The following is a 20,428-nucleotide window of genomic DNA, read 5'->3' as shown; positions in this document are numbered from 1 at the left end:
AAGAAAAGTGCGAATCGACACTCGCCAAACTTCTACTAACTCGAAATTAGCAGAAGGAGTCCAAGGGGGTGGCCCTAAAGAGCTGAAAAAACACGTAGTACGTCACTACATTCGTAATTGTTGGCTAACATTTGTGTGACCGTGTGTATGCAAGACAAGTTTAAGCCAACATCCTTCAGACAAAATTCCACGGTTTTGTTGGTGGAAAGTCCGATCGCGTGTACGGGGCATTAGAGTTTTGGCGGATTCAGAGAAATCTGATGAAATTCTAACAGTGGGTGGCCCTGCTGGCTCAACAGAAGTCAATTAATCAGTTTGCTTTTGGCAATGGAGGCGCGTTGAAAATTGTCGACCAACCAGCATCTGCAGCCAATGAACTGCAGGCACTGCACAGATATTCTGACAGCCAGTACTAGCAGCTGTCAGAATGCAATAGCCTAGCTGGGGGATTCATTCATTCATCCCATTTATATGAATAGAGGAATCTTCTAGATCTCTTGTGTTCAGCCCCTGAGTCCAGGGACATTATGAGGGGTAAGAGATAATATAATGGGGATTAGAGGGGCGTCCAGGGACATTATGAGGGGTAAGAGATAATATAATGGAGATATGAGGGGCATCCAGGGACATTATGAGGGGTAAGAGATAATATAATGGGGATAGGAGGGGCGTCCAGGGACATTATGAGGGGTAAGAGATAATATAATGGGGATTAGAGGGGAGTCCAAGGACATTATGAGGGGTAAGAGATAATATAATGGGGATAGGAGGGGCGTCTAGGGACATTATGAGGGGTAAGAGATAATATAATGGGGATAGGAGGGGAGTCCAGGGACATTATGAGGGGTAAGAGATAATATAATGGGGATAGGAGGGGCGTCCAGGGACATAATGAGGGGTAAGAGATAATCTAATGGGGATAGGAGGGGCGTCCAGGGACATGAGGGGTAAGAGATAATATAATGGGGATAGGAGGGGCGTCTAGGGACATTATGAGGGGTAAGAGATAATATAATTGGGATTAGAGGGGAGTCCAAGGACATTATGAGGGGTAAGAGATAATATAATGGGGATAGGAGGGGCGTCCAGGGACATTATGAGGGGTAAGAGATAATATAATGGGGATTAGAGGGGAGTCCAAGGACATTATGAGGGGTAAGAGATAATATAATGGGGATAGGAGGGGCGTCTAGGGACATTATGAGGGGTAAGAGATAATATAATGGGGATAGGAGGGGAGTCCAGGGACATTATGAGGGGTAAGAGATAATATAATGGGGATAGGAGGGGCGTCCAGGGACATAATGAGGGGTAAGAGATAATCTAATGGGGATAGGAGGGGCGTCCAGGGACATGAGGGGTAAGAGATAATATAATGGGGATAGGAGGGGCGTCTAGGGACATTATGAGGGGTAAGAGATAATATAATTGGGATTAGAGGGGAGTCCAAGGACATTATGAGGGGTAAGAGATAATATAATGGGGATATCCCACATAAGAGAGCAGAAATGTATTATTTATAGCTACAGTTTAACCACAAGGGACTCAAAAAGCCCTCCAATGGAATCCATATAGCTTGAAATAAGTACTTTACTCAAAGTAACAAAGTTGAATTGGCAATGCTGTGGATACATGCTCTATGTGTTTGCCCAAAGCCGAATGGACTCTTCTAATGTGTACTTTATACGTTTTACAGAGTGCGACTACCGATGGCGTCATCACAGAGATCCACAAGAAGATCGATATAGACATCGCTTCTCTGAAAACCCTCATGGAGTCCCATAAACTGGACACCATCCGTTATTTAGCCGGTAAGAAGATTGGTCTTCCTAATTAGTTCATTCTGTTTTCTGTTTCATCGTCCGTAGTGGTTGGGGTGGAAAGTTTTTAAGAAGAAAAAGTTCTTATTCACTAAAGGACCATTCAAGATAAGATAAAGTGGAAGTTCACCCAAAAAGTTGGCCTGCAGGTGAGCTGTTTGCTCATCCATCCTCATATTGTGGTTCACTAATTCACTCCCAAACATGTAGGATGGTTGTCAGTATAGTTACATAGGTTGAAAAAAAGACACAAGTCCATCAAGTTCAACCAAAAAAAAAAAAAAAAATCCAATCCAATATACAATCCTTCACCCACAGTTGATCCAGAGGAAGGCGAAAAACCCCAGCAAAGTATGTGCCAATTTGCTACTGCCTGGGAAAAAATTCCTTCCTGATCAATCGGATTTTCCCTGCATCAACTTTACCTATAAATGTTAGTACCCAGTTATATTATGTACATTAAGGAAAGAATCCAGGATTTTCTTTAAGCAAGCTCCAGAGCTTGCCAAAACCACCTCTGCAGGGAGTCTATTCAACATTTTCACAGCTCTTACTGTGAAGAAACCTTTTTCTACGCGTCTTCCAGGACAGCCATGAGACCTAGGGCTCCGCCTACCAGGACAGATAAAAGGGCGGGCCTCCAGGTCCCATGTCAGTATTAGTGTTTCCTCCAGACGGGGGCTAACCTGTTTCCTGGAACTGGTTCCCCTAGTTCTCATAAGCGTGGCTCTTGTGGCAATTGAGGTGGTATTCCTACCTTCTTCTTAGGTCCCAGAGTGCCACATCCACCGGGGGAGTAAGCTTGTGGCTACTGTCCCTGCTTCTCAGTGCATTGTGAATGTCAGCACCGCGGTGTAGGCCTGAGTGCTTGTCCGCGAGCCACATGGCGGCAGTCGGCTTGTTGGAGTGTGCAGTGGAAGAGCGGAAGCCACGCACGTGGAGGGGCGGAACTTATGCATTCCAAGCTAGCCCACCGGAAGTACCCGGCGGGGTCCATTCCGGGGCGTGTGACCTCATCAGCGGGTGCCAGAGACACTAGTTCCTGTCTCTAAAATGGCACAAACAGGGAGGCTGGTATTTGAAAAAGCAAAACCCAGCAGAGGCTGTGGAACACTACAGGGGCGGGATGGACTCCTCTGCGATACCTGCACAGGCAGCGGAAGCAGGCCCTAACATCAGCACCTCACAGGTAAGCCTGAAGTGTATTTTACTTGCTTGCACATCCTGTGAGTGTTCTCCCCCTTGTAACCAGTAGGGGATAGTTGAAGGGGGCACATTTTCCTTTCCTCCTGCACAGGGTGTTATGGAGTGTATGTGGCATAAAATTTATTGGGGTCATTTATTCTCTTGCAGACCAAGACTCAGGACAAGGCCCAAGCGCAGCCACCAAAAAGAAAATGTGTAGTTTGCGGAAACAAATTGAGCTCCTCATGGAGCAAAGCAGTTTGCCGCATATGTATAGGCAGCCTAGTTAAGGATGACCCGGTAGTCTCCTGTCAGAAAATGCTGACTTCTGTTAGAGATGAGCTTAAGTCTACGTTTAGCTTGTTTAAAACTCTGATAAGATTCAAGTCTCCTCAGACGGTCCATCTCCAATTAGGACTTCAGCCGTTCCTAGCACTCCACAGCAGAGTGCGGAGAGTGAAGACTCTGAGGCTGAAGCTGGATCTACCCATTCTTCTCCAGCCCAGGGATAGAGAATCCGCAAAGGGCTCAAGGTATAAGTTATCATTGGAAGATGTAGAGGACTTATTAAAGGCTATCTATAGGACACTTGATAAAGGTACAATTACATAGTTAGTAAGGTTGAATAAAGACACCAGTCCATCCAGTCCAACCTGAGTGAGTGTCTACAATTGTCCATATCCCTGTACATTGCACACTCACATCGGTCCCTACCCTCAAGGAGCCCACAATCCAACATCCCCATTCATATATTAGGGCCAGTTTTGGACAGAAGCCAATTAACCTACCTGCATGTCTTTGGAGTGTGGGAGGAAACCGGAGTACCTGGAGGAAACCCACACAGGCAGAGGGAGAACATGCAAACTCCAGGCAGGTAGTGGCGTGGTTGAGATTTGAACCAGCGACCCTTCTTACTGCTAGGTGAGAGTGCTCGCCAGAGCGATTATTGGTCACCTTCCCTCCCCAAGACCAGCTAGGGCCCTGGGTCTCCAAATTGGAAACTTAATAGATCAAAAGGTCCTGATCCCGGTTCCCCCGGTCAATCAGGGCAAGGGATTTCATTTCCATATATTTGTCATCAGAAAGCCGTCGGGGAATATATATCGGCTTATCCTGAACCTCCAGTCTCTAAACCGTTCAATCAGGTACAAACCCTTTCGTATAGAGACGGTGTAATCAATCAAAAAACCTGCTTTACCCAAACTGCTTCATGGCCACTTTGGATTTGAGGGATCTGCACATCCCTATTCATCCAGCCTTCCAAAGATTTTTGAGACTAGCGGTCAAGATGGGAGCAGAGATTCAGCACTTTCAATTTCCAACCCTCCCCTTCAGGCTGTCCTCAGCCCCATGCATATTTACAAAGGTGTTGGGGGAGGTGCTTGCTCCGCTAAGGTTAAAAGCAATAACTATTATCCCTTACCTGGATGACCTCCTAGTGGTGGCAGAGTCATACCAAAAGTTATTGGCGGATCTCCAGACCGTACAGGACTTCCTTCAGTCTCTAGGCTGGTTAACCACTTGCAGACCGGACCAATTTGCTGGTCAAAGACCAGACCACTTTTTGCGATTCGGCACTGCGTCGCTTTAACTGACAATTGCGCGGTCGTGCGACGTGGCTCCCAAACAAAATTGACGTCCTTTTTTTCCCACAAATAGAGCTTTCTTTTGGTGGTATTTGATCACCCCTGTGGTTTTTATTTTTTGCGCTATAAACAAAAATAGAGCGACAACTTTGAAAAAAACGCATTATTTTTTACTTTTTGTTATAATAAATATCCCCCAAAAATATATAAAAAAACATTTTCTTCCCTCAGTTTAGACCGATACGTAGTCTTCTACATATTTTTGGTAAAAAAAATCACAATTAGCGATTATTGATTGGTTTGCGCAAAAGTTATAGCGTTTACAAAATAGGGATAGTTTTTATAGCATTTTTATTAATAATTTTTTATTATTTTTTTTTTTACTAGTAATGGCGGCGATCAGCGATTTTTATTGTGACTGCGACATTGTGGGGGACCCATCGGACATTTTTTACACATTTTTGGGACCATTGTCATTTATACAGTAATCACTGCTATATAAATGCAGTGATTCCTGTGTAAATGACACTGGCAGTGAAGGGGTTAACCAGTGGGTGGCAGTGTAGGGGTTAAGTGTTCCTAGGGGTGTGTTTCTAACTGTGGGGGGGTTGGGCTTTCATTTAGTGAACACTGATCTCTGCTCCAATCACATGGAGCAGAGATCAGCGTCACTAGTTGCTAGGCAGAATGGAGAAATGTCGTTTACAACGGCACTTCTCCATTCGGCCGCTCCGTGAGACAATCGCGGGGATGCCCGCGGCGATCGAGTCCGCGGGTCCCGCGACCGGACTCACGGGGGTCCCGACCAGCGCGGCAGGGCGGCAAATTTAAAGGGACGTACATGTACGCCCATTTGCCTGCCCGTGCCATTCTGTCGACGTACATCGTCGTGCGCTGGTCGGCAACTGGTTAATAAACGAAAAAGTCTTCCTTAATCACTTCAGCCCCAGAAGAATTTACCCCCTTCCTGACCAGAGCACTTTTTGCGATTTGGCACTGCGTTGCTTTAAGTGACAATTGCGCAGTCAGGTGACGTGGCTTACAAACAAAATTGACGTCCTTTTTTACCCACAAATAGAGCTTTCTTTTGGTGGTATTTGATCAGCGGTTTTTATTTTTTGCGCTATAAACAAAAAAGAGCGACTCATTATTTTTTACATTTTGCTATAATAAATATCCCCCAAAAATATACAAAATATTTCTTTTTCCCTCAGTTTAGGCCGATACATAATCTTCTACATATTTTTGGTAAAAAAATCAGAATAAGTGATTATTGATTGGTTTTGCGCAAAAGTTATAGTGTTTACAAAATAGGGGATCGTTCTATGGCATTTTTATTAATATATTTTCTGTAAAAATGGCGGCGATCAGCGTTTTTTTTTTATTTATTTATTTTTTTTGTTTTTTTTTGTTTTTTCGTGACTGCGACATTATGGCGGACACATCGGACATTTTTGACACATTTTTGGGACCATTGTCATTTCTACAGCAATCAGTGCTATAAAAATGCACCGATTCCTGTGTAAATGACACTGGCAGTGAAGGGGTTAACCACTAGGTGGCAGTGTAGGGGTTAAGTATGTCCTGGGGCGTGTAACTGTGGGGGGGGAGTGGCTACATGTGACATGTCACTGATCTCTGCTCGCGATCACAGGAAGCAGAGATCAGTGACACTGTCACTAGGCAGAACAGAGAGATGCTTGTTTACATTAGCATCTCCCCGTTCTTCCTCCCCGTTAAGCGATCACGGGTATCCCTGCGGACATTGAGTCCGCAGGACCCGTGACCCGACTCACGGAGCTTGCCCCGCGCGCGCCCGCTGGCCGTCTCTTGAAGGGCCCGCTGGCCGCCTCTTGAAGGGCCACGTACAGGTACGTGATTCTGCTTGTACGAGCCCTTCTGCCAACGTATATTGGCGTGAAGAGGTCGGCAAGCGGTTAATTCCGGCCCAGAAAGTTACGTATCTGGGATACGAATTTTGCTCAGTAGACCAAAAAGGTTGAATCAGAGAGGGCTTCTAGCGGTTCAGAAAGCCTTGCAGGCATTTTAGATGGAAATCAGGGGTCACAATATCCAGATTCTATCTGACAATTACGCTACTGTTTCGTACCTCAACAAACAGGGAGGTACGAGGAGTCGGATACTTCAGTCTATCGCCCAGAAGATTTTATCATGGGCAGAAGGGAATGTAGCCTCAATTACAGTATTGCACCTGAAGGGGACACAACTGTCTGGCAGATTATCTCAGCCACTACCGGGTATGTCAAGACAATTGGTCCCTTCATCCCAAAATCTTTACGGGTCTCGCCAACAGATGGAGATGTCCTGAAGCGGACTTGTTCGCAGATCAGAACAGTTGCAAGACAGAGAAGTTCTTTTCTCTGAACCCAGCAGATCAATCATTGGGTATCGCTGCTCTGGTGAATCCATAGCCATTGGCCTCTGTTACGCCTTCCCACAGATCGGGCTAATTCTGCAAGTCCTCCGGAAGCTTCTTCTAGAAGAAACAGATCTTATCCTAATAGCGCCTTTTTGGCCAAAGAGGCCATGGTTTTCTCTGTTACAGACTCTGGTCCCAGAGCCTCACAGAGTCTTCTGAAGAGACGAGACTTATCGCAGGGTCCAGTGTTGCACCCACAGGTGGTTTCCTTAAACTTGACGGCCTGGTAGCTGAAGAAAAGATACTAAGCGCCCAGGGGTTCCCTGACAAAGTAGTTAAGACCCTGGAAAATTGAAGAAAACCAGTCACTAGAGCCATATATTCCAAGGTCTGGAAGAAATTTAAGTCATGGTTATCTGAAAACCAAAGATTAACGTGTGCTGTTCCTTCAATTTTGGATTTTTTTCCAGACGATGTCGACAAAAGTCTTTCAGTTAAAGTGGGAGTCCGCCGGGAGTTCCGCCGTTTTATTTTTTTTAAAAGCCAGCAGCTACAAATACTGCAGCTGCTGACTTTTAAAATAAGGACACTTACCCGCCCAGCGCGCCCGCGATGTCGGCACCCGAAGCCGATCTCTCGATCGTCTCTCGGGTGCTGCCGCCGCCATCTTGGGTATGGGAATCAGGAAGTGGAGCCTTTTGGCTTCATTTCCCGGTTCCCTACTGCGCATGCACGAGTCGCGCTGCGCAATAAGGATGGACCCGCTGCCTCTGGAATCTGTGTGTTTCCCAGCAGGCAGCGGGGGACTTTCGGAAAGGGGCGTAGATTCTGCAGAATCTACGCCCCTTTTCGCAGAGAGCTATCCCGGAAGTGGGTGCAGATACCTGTACTGTACGGGTACCTGCACCCCCTCCCCCCTGAAAGGTGCCAATTGTGGCGCCGGAGGGGGGGAGGATTCCAATGAGCGGAAGGTCCACTTTAGGGTGGACCTCCGCTTTAATACTTTAAAGGTACAGGCAGCTGCTATCAGTGTTTTTCTTCAATTTTCTCTCTTGGAAAAATCCCACTATAGCTAGATTCTTGAAATCAATTTCTAGATCCAGGCTAGTAGTGGTTAGGAGTTGTCCAACCTGGGACCTGTCCCTGGTGCTTCAAACTCTGGTTACTTACCTTAAAAACTATTTTCCTTGTGGCAATTACCTCAGCTCGTAGGGTAAGTGTAATTTTTGAGGATCGGATTGTTTTGAAAACAGTTCCAGGATTTCTGCCTAAAGTGGCCAGTACATTTCACAGATCCCAGGACATTGCCAACCATTTGCAGTTCGCCAAAGGGCGACTAAGAAAGAAAATCTTCTTTTTTAGACATTAGATGAATTCTTCTCGTCTACCTTGAGGTCATCAAGACCTTTAGAAAAACAGACACCTTGTTTGTCCTGTTTTCAGGAGCACACAAGGGAAAGAGTGCATCTAAAGCCACATTGGCTAGATGGAAAAAGCAAGTTATTTCTGAAACTTACAAAATAAGGGAAGTTCCTCCGCCTTTTGTCACTGCGCACTCAACAAGAGCCTTGTCTGTGTCTTGGGCTGAAAGGGCTGGAGCCTCACCGGAAAAAAATTTGCAAGGCTGCCACAAGGTCCAGTTTTTCGACCTTCATTAAACATTATCGCCTGGATCTCCTATCTGCTCTGGAGCCGGCCTTTGGTCGTAAGGTCCTCCAGGCAGTTGTCCCTCCCTAGACTGGCAAGTTCTGGCTCATCGTCTCATGGCTGTCCTGGAAGACGCTTGGAGAAAGGCTGAGTTAGACTTACTGGTAACTCCTTTTCTAAGAATCTTCCAGGACAGCCGGATTCCCACCCTGGTTTTGTCTTGAAGTTATGTGTATTATGCATATGTTTTACAGGTACGTCCTACGGTTCTCTAGAAATACTGACATGGAACCTGGAGGACCGCCCTTTTATCTGGTGGGGGTTAACGTGTTTCCTGTCCTGGTAGGAGGAGCCCTAGGTCTCAGGGCTGTCCCGGAAGACTCTTAGAAAAGGAGTTACCGGTAAGTCTAACTCAGATTTTCCGTTAAATTTTCCGTTAAATATTTTTTTTCCTTTAGACGTAGAGAGTGCCCCCGTGTCCTCTGTGATGACCTTAAAGTGAATAACTCAACACCAAGTTCACTATATGCACCACTTATGTATTTGTACATGTTCATCAAATCCCAACTTAATCTCCTCTTCTCAGGAGAATAAATTCAGTTCCTTTAATCTTTCCTCGCATCCTTATGCCTCTTATGAGGTTGGTTGCCCTTCTCTGCACTTTCTTCAGTTCCCTGATATCCTTTTTGAGAGAACTGGTCCCAAAACTAAACTGCATGTTCCAGATGAGGTCTTACTAATGATTTGTACAGGTGCAAAATTAAATCTCGCTCTCTTGAGTCCATACCTCTCTTAATACAAGAAAGGACTTTGCTCGCTTTTAAACTGCAGCTTGGCATTGCATGTTATTATTGAGCTTATGATCTACCAAAACCCCCAGATCCTTCTCCGCTATGGATCCCCCCAGTTGTACTCCCCCTAGTACAGTGATGGTGAACCTTGGCACCCCAGATGTTTTGGAACTACATTTCCCATGATGCTCAACTACACTGCAGAGTGCATGAGCATCATGGGAAATGTAGTTCCAAAACATCCGGGGTGCCAAGGTTTGCCATCTCTGCCCTAGTATGTATGATGCATGTATATTCTTAGCCCCCAAGTGTATAATTTTACATTTATCATTATTAAACCTCATTTGCCACTTAGTTGCCCAGTTAGATGCATTGACATTGGCTTGTAAGTTGGAGACATCCTGTAAGGACGTTATTCCACTGCATAGCTTGTTGTCATCTGCAAAGACGGAAATTGTACTTTTCAGGTACCTAGGGATCAGAACCCCACCTGCGGAGAGGGGAAATTGCAAAAGGCCTTTATTTGTTGCATTAAGTGGCTCTGAGATGATGGGGAGCAAAGGCACCACCAGAGTCTGTACCCGTGATTTGATTGCATATTAAGAAAATGATTCTTCAGTAGGGTCAAATATGGTGGCAGGTCCACCAATTGTGTAGAATGGTATCCTTCCCTTCCACACCCAACAAAGTTGCCTTATAAGGAGGTGATTGGCTCCTTTTATCAATTCAGACATGTGCATAATACCATTTCTATAATACTATTTCTATAGGAACAGCGCAGTGTTTGCAGGTATTAGAGCTGATCCGAGTGCTGCTCACTACAACCAGGCCATGAATTTGTTAATAAACAAGCAAGTCTGCAGGAGTGTGGGAATTTCCTTGTGTTGCTTGCTTTTTATTTATTTTTTATTTTTTGCATGTTGGACAGGATTATCCAGCATTAAAGGTTCACCTCATACAAATGTTTAATCTTTTCACCATGCAAGCTGTGTGGTTAAAAAGTTGTATCCGGTTCACCAGTGGTGTGATCAGAAGATGATCCACCTTTACTGGTAATGAGAGATCTTCCTGTCCACGATTCCTCTGCCAGAGAAGGACTGGAAACTTTGGCCTGGGAGACGAACGCAACCAACTGACCCTTTTTATGGTAGGGGCAGATTTCTGTGAGCGCAAGAAAGTGTAACACATGAAGTGAGCCATAGTGGCCCAGTTCATTGGTGGAAGGTGGGTGCTCCTTGCGGACATGGTCCATTATGCCCCAGCTTTTCATATCTACCACCATTGGCTTCCTTTTCCGATTTCAGCCTTCAGTCATATGACATCTCAGAGCAATAAATGAAGTCCGTACTCAAAGACTTCCCATTGCCAAATGAAAAGCATTGATGACTTCCCATTGCCAGATGTGGTGACACTCCCCAAGTCCAATCAGGGTAGTGAGTAGCTATATATTGCCCTCTATGTGTCACTGACTGTTGGTGCTGCTCTGATCAATATCTGAATGCCAAATTCTCTCCACTCAGTGCCACCAGCCCAACATATCTTATCTTATTACTACTGACCTGAAGGAAAATGCCCCGCTGTCCCCTTTGTCCTCCCCTGACCCTACCTAAAGCAAGTCTTTTCAACATTGTATTTACCTTTGCTGTGTTGGTCATTAAAGCAGATTTGCCATTAGATACTGTATATTGTTCATGTTAAAGTGGAATTCCAGGCTCTAACTAAGCCTAAAACCTGATGCACACTATTTTTTTTTTATTTTTTTTGAAGGGCTCGTGAGGAGCCATTGTACTAACTATGTGATATTGGTACAGCAGTCTTCCCCCACTGAGTCATTGTGTTCTGACATGGGGACAACCCCCCCCCCCCTCCCGCGCTAGAACACATCGGTCAGCACTGATCGGATGCCGATCTGCAGACCTTTTTCGGGCATACCCCTTCGACAGAGGCCTGTAGGACCAGCTGTCGTACACGTAGGCCGGTTCAATACAAACTGGCCAATCCTGCCCCATATTCAGCCTGTGCATATGGCCCTTAAACCTTCTCCCACTCCCCTTCAAATTGCCTATTCTAACTAGTCTTTAGAAGGAAGGTGCATACAGTTGTGCTCATAAGTTTACATACCCTGGCAAAATGTAGGATTTCTTGGTCATTTTTCTGAGAATATGAATGATAACACAAAAACTTTTCTTTCACTCATGGTTAGTGTTTGGCTGAAGCCATTTATTTATTATTTATCAATCAGCTGTGTTTACTCTTTTTAAATCATAATGGCAACAGAAACTACCCAAATGACCCTGATCAAAAGTTTACATACCCCAGTTCTTAATACCGTGTATTACCCCCTTTATCATCAATGACAGCTTGAATTCTTTTGTGGTATTTGTGGATGAGGCTCTTTATCTTCTCAGATGGTAAAGCTGCCCATTCCTCTTGGCAAAAAGCCTCCAGTTCCTGTAAATTCTTGGGCTGTCTTGCATGAACGGCACATTTGAGATCTCCCCAGAGTGGCTCAATGATATTGAGGTCAGGAGACTGAGATGGCCACTCCAGAACCTTCACTTTATTCTGCTGTAGCCAATGACAGGTGGACTTGCCTTGTGTTTTATATCATTGTCATGTTGGAATGTCCAAGTGAGTCCCATGCACAGCTTCCTGGCTGATGAATGCAAATGTTCCTCCAGTATTTTTTGATAACATACTGCATTCATCTTGCCAACAGTTTTGACCAAATTTCCTGTGCCCTATAGTCCTATATTTCCCCTGAAGTTATTTGTGGGGTTTTTTCTTTGCATCCCGAACAATTTAAATGGCAATTGTGGCTGAAATTTTAGTTGGTCTACCTGACCGTGGTTTGGTTTCAATAGAACCCCTCATTTTCCACTTCTTGTTTGAACACTGCTGATTGGCATTCTCAATTCCTTGGATATCTTTTTATATCCCTTTCCTGTTTTATACAGTTCAACTACCTTTTCCCGCAGATCCTTTGACAATTCTTTAGCTTTCCCCCATGACTCAGAATCCAGAACTGGATGAAAGATGCAAGGGTCTGTCAGGAGTCCAGAAACTCACTGACCTTTTATACACACACTAATTACAAGCAAACATATCACAGGTGAGGATGGTTACTTTTAGTAGCCATTCAAACCCCTTTGTGTCAACTTGTTTGCATGTGATCAGGCTAAACTGTATGTAAACCTTTGATCAGGGTCTTTTAAGTAGTTTCATGTGTTGTCATTATTATTTAAAAAGAGTAAATACAATTGATTGATAATAAATGGCTTCAGCCAAACACTAACCATGAGTGAAAGAAAAGTTTGTGTTATGATTCATATTCTGTAAAAAATGGGCAAGAAATCATAAATGCTGCCAGGGTATGTAAACTTATGAGCACAACTGTATACTTACCATTGTCGGCTGTCCCCCCTCTCCCCTGAAACCGCCACTAGAAGCTGATGATCTGACCAGAGTGCCCTGAAAACTAGGTAAGTATATGCATCCTCCTTTCACAGGGTATTTGGAAGGGGGTAGGAGCCGGTTGGTTTAAGCTTAGTTACTTTAAATGCAAACATGTTACGTAATGTGTAAGTGCAACAGGTCCAGTATTACTTCTGGCAGTAATCTCCATTAGAAGGCCTTAACCTTTTTCTTCCCAGAAGGGAAATGCTGTTCAAGCATCCTGCAGGGTCACCACCTGGACTGAGACACCAGAGCAGAGATGACGCCATTTTGATGACTTAATTTTATAGAGCTTTTTTTTTTTTGTGGTATTATATCTATCTATATATAATATCCAATGTGTTTTAATTTTTACTATTTAATATAAAAAAATGACAAAAACCCTTAAAAAAATAAATAAATAAATAAAAAATATGTTTCCCTAACTTTATACCAAGACAGTACGCACAGGGGGTATGGAAAGGTGCATCACCTGCCTGCTTTTACTGCCCCTCTGCTGCCCGTGTGAACGAAGCCTTACAGTTTTTCAAGCACAGCAGCAGTTACTGCTGTCCAATCAGAATGGAGAGTCACGGCTTCCTTTTCAGTGCATTGATTGCTAGCCAGAGAGAAGCGAGAGAGGGGCTGTAAAGAGGCTGGTGTTCCATTTTTTTTTTTGGGTGGGTGGCGGCAAAACCACCCGTCATCACCCCACCCCGGTCAGTTTCTTTGTTGAAAAGGTTGAGTAAGGCTGATCTATGGTTTAGGGCAGTGGTCTCTAAACTGCGGCCTGGGGGCCGGATCTGGCCCTTTGCTTGCCTTTATCCGGCCCTTTATACAGTATTCCTCCCACTGATACGAGACACAATTCTGCCAACTGACATCAACAGTGGGGTGCTATTCCTCCCAGTGATGCCAATGATGGGGCACTATTCTTCCTCCCACTGATACAAGACACTATTCTGCCAACTGACATGAACAATGGGGTGCTATTCCTCCCAATGATGACAATGGTGGGGCACTATTCCTCCCAATGATGCCAATGATGGGGCACTATTCCTCCCACTGATACAAGACACTATTCTGCCAACTGACATGAACAATGGGGTGCTATTCCTCCCAATGATGACAATGGTGGGGCACTATTCCTCCCAGTGATGCCAATGATGGGGCACTATTCCTCCCACTGATACAAGACACTATTCTGCCAACTGACATGAACAATGGGGTGCTATTCCTCCCAATGATGACAATGGTGGGGCACTATTCCTCCCAATGATGCCAATGATGGGGCACTATTCCTCCCACTAATATGAGACACTATTCTGCCAACTGACATCAACAATGGGGCACTATTCCTCCCACTGATACGAGACATCCCACTGTTAACTGACATCAATAATGGGGCGCTATTCCTCCCAGTGATATCAACGATGGGGCACTATTCCTCCCAATGATAGCAACGATGGGGCACTATTCTTCCCCCTAATACCAAATGTGGTGTTGTTTTACTACCACTGATGCCAGGGAAATGTACACCCCCCCCCCCCTGGCCACAGTCCAGCCCCCTGAAGTCTGAAGGGCAATAAACTGGCCCTTTCTTTAAAAAGTTTGGAGACCCCCTGGTTTAGGGGAATGGGAGCTTAAATATAGGTATTAGATGTATGATGAAATGCTTTTGTTTCGTTAATTATTTTAAGCTTATATATGTTTGTTTTTTTTTCCTTTTTTAGGCTCTGTATTTACTTGCCTTGCCATAGCCCTTGGATTTTACAGACTGTGGAAATAGCGGAGCAGACCTCATCTAAGTGAACCTGTCACTTTGCAGTAGACATAGATTACTGATAAGGGGAAGGGTAGGTTAAGGAAAGTCCTTATTGCTCTCGTCAGTTATAACAGTTGCTTAAATATTTAAAGAGGAACTGCAGTCTGCTCACATAATTTGTAATAAAAAAAAAACATCTTTGCTATTCTGAAGCTTCCCTCCAACCACTTTGCATATTATTTTATATATACTGCGATTCTGTACTTGCAAAATATGCTGCAGAAATCTCCCTCCACTGAGTCTGACTGCAGCCATTTTAACTGTGGGCAGCTGAAGCTGCTGCCTGCTCACTTCCTGGATTTACACAGTGGCACACCTCCAAATCTGAAGCTCTCATTAGCCATCTTATGACTCATTCCCTCTTCTTTCTTACTAGCAAATTCTCAGCAGAGTGAGAGAGCTGTGCATGATGTCATAAGCCCAGGCTTTTTACCAGACAAGAAAGCAGAAGTGGGCTGTATAAGGTATTCACTGGTGGAAAAAAAATGTTTTACTATCCAAAAGTTAAAAGAACAACAAGGGCAGAAGATTTGATAGATGGAAAGATAAAAAATCGACTTAGGTTCCGCGCCCCGTCACCTCTGTCTATTGTGGCCTCTTCCCCGGCCTGTTGATTAGATTAGCTTATGGAATAGTTAGCTGGCTTTTTTGTTCACCTGAAAAGTTGTTGGGGAGAAAAAAGGAGCTGCAAGAATCGACAGTTGAAGCGACGGGTCCCCATCATCACATTCTATCGACCTCCACATCTCCTATAAGGAGACACCATTTTGGTGGTCAGAGGTCTAATACACAGGACTACTGGGGCAAAGAAAGGGGCCTTCAAACCTAAAATCCTGGAATATAGCTATGTGAACGGTTTCCTGCTAAATGATCTGTAATATTCTGCATTCCAGTGCTATAATCCTCAGCACAGCCCTGCTCTGTATCCTCCCCTGGAGACTGTAGAGCAGTCCGAGACCTGCCCCTCTCCAGGATTGGACAAATAGGTATCATAAGGAAGAATGATGAGGTCATCTCTCTGCTCCCACCATCAGTGCATCATACAGGCAATAGAGAGCAGCTGGCCATGCATGCTGGACTGGAAGCCAATTGGTTTCTATGCAGAGCTGTACTGCTATTTTTTTTTTCCCCCATGAAAGTGAAGTTACCCTTTAAATCTGATCAGGCAGACCCCCAGATCTGACAAGGATGGAGAGTAAGGGGCTGCACCAAAAGCCCTGCGTTCTGCATTTTGATGCGCTTTCAGAAAACGCACCAAAACTGCAGGACGTAATAGAAAGTCTATGGCGGGAACTGGCGGTTAACTACGCGAAAACCGCGGTACACCTGAGCTGCGGCCAGACCACAAATACCAGCGTGAAGGCTCTCCAATCATTCGGGACTCGGAAAGATCTCTTCCTTCCACTTCTGTAATATCAGGACTACCAACACCGGAGCAAAAAATAAAAATAAAAAAATTGCTCATGGCAGCCAAACCATTTTATTTATTATTGTATACAATGCACTTTGAACAAAAAAAGTTTTTCCTATTAACTAACTCTCATGTAATCAATTTTCTTCTGCTACAAAGTGACAGGTTCTCTTCCCAGGAATGTATTCCACAAGCGCTACATTCTCAGAAATGGCAGCTGTTCATGTCGGTCATTCCGGCGGCGCTGCGTTTGCAGGATTCCTTATTGCCGCTGTACACGGAGATCGGGGAGCCAGAAGTCTGAACGCACAATGTTATGTCTTTTGATTGCAATGACTCCATGCTGATTGGTTGTCTGTCACACGCCGTGATGCTGCAGCCAATGAGAGAAGCGGTAGAATGTATAGTCGCAGTATTGTTCATGCCCGCTATGAAGTGCCTTTCCGTGTGTTTGTAAGGCGGATCATTTTGCTGTTTTATATTCTCATATTAAACTCATTGAATGTCACCTTTTGTGTGAGTGTCTGTTGTATCAGGTCTCCTTCTATATGACTGAACCCAAGAAAATCATACTGAGCTATGTGCGAGACTGGGGACCTCCAAACTGTGGTCCTTTGCTTGCTCTTATCTGGCCCTTGAGCACTAATCCTACCACTGACACCAACAATGGGACACTAGTCCTCCCACTGACACCAACGATGGGGCACTATTCCTCCCATTGACACCAATCATGGGGCACTATTCCTCCCATTGACACCAATCATGGGGCACTATTCCTCCCATTGACACCAATCATGGGGCACTATTCCTCCCATTGACACCAATCATGGGGCACTATTCCTCCCATTGACACCAATCATGGGGCACTATTCCACCCACTGACACCAACGATTGGACACTATTCCTCCCACTGACACCAACGATTGGACACTATTCCTCCCACTGACACCAACAATGGGGCACTATTTCTCCCAATGACAACAACAATGGGGCACTATTCCTCCCATTGACATCAATCACGGGGCACTATTCCCACCGATACCAATGATGAGGGACTATTCCTCCCACTGATAAGGCACTGTTCCTCCCACCAATATCAATAATGGGGCACTGTTCCACCAATACCAATGATGAGGCACTGTTCCTCCCACCAATATCAATAATGGGGCACTGTTCCACCAATACCAATGATGAGGCACTGTTCCTCCCACTGATACCAATGATGGGGCACTGTTCCTCCCACCAATACCAATAATGGGGCACTGTTCCACCAATACCAATGATGAGGCACTGTTCCTCCCACTGATACCAATGATGGGGCACTGTTCCTCCCACCAATACCAATAATGGGGCACTGTTCCACCAATACCAATGATGAGGCACTGTTCCTCCCACTGATACCAATGATGGGGCACTGTTCCTCCCGCTGATATCAATAATGGAGCATTATTCTTCCCACCGATTACAATAATGGGACACCGCGGTCAGTTTACTTGCCTCCGTCATCCGCAGCTCTTCTGTCCTCCTCTCCCAACCCCCCCCCCCATTGATGAGACACTGGTGGCCACTGATTGGCAGAAGCTGATTATCGGCTCTTTTCTCCTCTCCTGCATAAGAAGGAGCAGTGAATAGAGTCGCTAATCATTTGTTGACATTGTGATCAGCTGTGATTGGACACAGCTGATCACGCGGTGAAGAGCCGCTGATTGGTTTCTGTCAGCGAGCGCGATTACAGGAGACCGCCAGACGATGGCCTCCCAGAAATGGACAACCATTCGGCTATAGCGCGGTCGGCAATAGTTGACCTGTATCACTCTGTGGATTTTTAAACTTTTTTTTTTAATGTATAAAAGAACAAGAAAAAGGCACATCCTGACTTGAGTTCTTTAAAATAGGTTTATTAGGGTTATTTGGTACATTGTGATGTAAATTATCTGATGCAATCTAAGGTCAGATGACTTTGCCATATTTCCCAGCATGCCTTGCCAGTCTCTCGCCTTCTATCTTTTCTCACTGGTTCGCCTGACAAACACCCCTCCAGGGTTTGGTTGTGGAGTGGGTTTCTTCTTGGCTTTCTTCTTCTCCTTATACTCCTCTGACAGCTTCACCCCCTGCAGAAAGGAAAGCAAAAAACTCAGTGACTCCAGCTTATAAAAATCAAAGTCATTGTAAAGGCTCAAGATTTTTTTTTTTTTTTTTTACCTTCATGCATTGTATGTTCTGCCGTGCCCCCAGCCCCTCTAAAACTTACCTGAGCCCCATCCCGATCCAGCAATGTGCAGGAGTGCCTCGGCTCTCCTCGGTTTTCCCCGCCTCATTGGCTGAGACAGCAACAGTAGACATGGGCTCCCATTACTGTCAATCACAGCCAGTGATCCAGTGAGGAGGGTGGGGCTCAGCGTGTGAATGGACACATAGGGCATGGCTTGGGTGAAAGCCAGCTTGGGTGCTTCCACAGCAAACTGCTTGCTGTGGGGGCAAGAGGGAGGAGCCAGGAGCGCTGGCGGAAACCCAAGAAGAGGAGGATCGGGGCTGCTCTGTGCAAAACCACCGAACAGAGCAGGTAAGACTTAAAAGGTTTAGGACTCTTATCTTGAATGGCATCCCAGTCTTAGTCTGTAGGTTCAATATTGGGTTGGTCCACCCTTTGCAGCTATAACAGCTTCAACTCCTCTGGGAAGGCCGTCCACAAGGTTTAGGAGTGTGTCTATGGGATTGTCAAACCATTTTTCCAGAAGCGCATTTGTGAGGTCAGGCACTGATGTTGGACAAGAAAGCCTGGCTCGCAGTCTCCACTCTAATTCATGCTAAAGGGGTTCTATGGGGTTGAGGTCAGGACTCAAGTTCCTCCACTCCAAACTCACTCATCCATGTCCTTTATGGACCTCGCTTTGTGCACTGGTGTCCAGTCAAGTTGGAACAGGAAGGGGACATCCCCAAACTGTTCCCACAAAGTTGGGGGCATACATTTGTCCAAAATGTCTTGAGCTGTCTGATGCCTTAAGAGTTCCCTTCACTGGAACTAAGGGGCCAACCCAACCCCTGAAAAACAACCCCACACCATAATCCCCCCTCCACTAAATGATTTAGACCAGTGCACAAAGCAAGGTCCATAAAGACATGGGTGAGCGAGTTTGGGGTGGAGGAACTTGATTGGCCTGCACCCGATAGAACACCTTTGGGATTAATTAGAGTGGAAACTGCAAGCCAGGCCTTCTTGTCCAACATCAGTGCCTGACCTCACAAATGCGCTTCTGGAAGAATGGTCAAACATTCCCATAGACACACTCCTAAACCTTGTGGGCACCCTTCCCAGAAGAGTTGAAGCTGTTATAGCTGCAAATGGCGGGCCAACTCAATACTGGACCCTACGGACTAAGACTGGGATGCCATTAAAATGTATGTGCTTGTAAAGGCCGGTGTCCAAATACTTTTTGTAATATAGTGTATACTATGCAAGTACGGTATATAGGGAGTAATTAAAATTACACACATATAAAAGTTCACAATAACTTCACCCCACCATCATTGTACTGATAGGGCTTGTCTACAGGCCAGTAGATGTATAGAACTCCAGTTTTTGCACTTTTTTTGTTCCAGATTCATGCAGACTTTTTAGAAAAACAAATTCTTTATGTGAAGAACAAAAACCAGCGCTGCCCCCCTTCTATGTTTTCTGACTGAGATCAAACAAAAAGATTTTGTGCGGTAGCTGAATCTATTGATGCTGAACCTGGCTCAGCAGCTCGGGGGATTAGCGTTACACTCCCGTCATATCGATTGTCCAGAATAAAGTCCATGTGATGGGCAAGAAACATGTGAGCGGCCATCGGTGACCTCTGCTTCTGGAAATGTTGGTCTGCTCGCTGTCATGCTGATGCTTTGAATTCAACATTAGTATAGAAAGTTATTACAGGTGGTGTTTGCATTCATTTTCTTTTTTTTCTGACTTGTTGAACTCATAGAAGAGAATATTTCCAATGGTTTATTTAGCAGACCAAAAGTTAGTCTATAAGAGAAGTTCGTTGATCGGGTTGACATACACTTTAAATTCAGGTGCAGCATGCTTTCTTGTGATTTAAGGCTACGTTTCCATTTTGTGCGACTCGGGACTGCAAAGTTGCATGACAAGTTGTACCCCATGATTTCCAATGAGTACCGTTCATATCTCTGCGACTTCAAAGTAATCCCAGCACTACTTTGGTCTTGCTTTGATGCGGCTTAGAATACACAGGCATTGCTTCAGGTCGCAATAATGGAAACCTAGGCTAAAAGAGATTCCACGCCTTCATTTGTTAGAGCCGCACTATTAATCGTTAAAAAAAAAAGAAGAAAATCACAATCTTGA

The 20,428-nt window shown here is 45.0% G+C and overlaps 2 protein-coding genes across 3 annotated transcripts in view; one reads left to right on the top strand and one right to left on the bottom strand.

Moving 5' to 3' along the window:
• The window catches only part of CCDC90B (coiled-coil domain containing 90B), a 76,667-nt gene extending 60,079 nt beyond the window's left edge, over window positions 1–16,588 (top strand). For both annotated transcript variants that reach the window (XM_077451404.1, XM_077451403.1), the window contains exons 8-9: window positions 1,697–1,811; window positions 14,578–16,588. In XM_077451404.1, the coding sequence (XP_077307530.1) occupies window positions 1,697–1,811; window positions 14,578–14,633 (171 nt within the window). In that variant the 3' untranslated portion in view covers window positions 14,634–16,588. The remainder of the gene's footprint in view (window positions 1–1,696; window positions 1,812–14,577) is intronic.
• A 1,369-nt stretch (window positions 16,589–17,957) lies between these two features.
• The window catches only part of ANKRD42 (ankyrin repeat domain 42), a 64,053-nt gene continuing 61,582 nt past the window's right edge, over window positions 17,958–20,428 (bottom strand). Inside the window, exon 12 of the mRNA XM_077451402.1 lies at window positions 17,958–18,191. Coding sequence (XP_077307528.1) covers window positions 18,081–18,191 — 111 coding nt within the window. The 3' untranslated portion in view covers window positions 17,958–18,080. The remainder of the gene's footprint in view (window positions 18,192–20,428) is intronic.

This window comes from Lithobates pipiens, unplaced genomic scaffold (assembly GCF_037356315.1).
Source record: "Lithobates pipiens isolate NorthernLeopardFrog02 unplaced genomic scaffold, aLitPip1_a1.2 Scaffold_23, whole genome shotgun sequence".
NCBI classification, from domain to species: domain Eukaryota; kingdom Metazoa; phylum Chordata; class Amphibia; order Anura; family Ranidae; genus Lithobates; species Lithobates pipiens.
The sequence above is the reverse complement of the archived record's forward strand: the minus strand, read 5'-3'. Positions and strand labels throughout refer to the sequence as shown.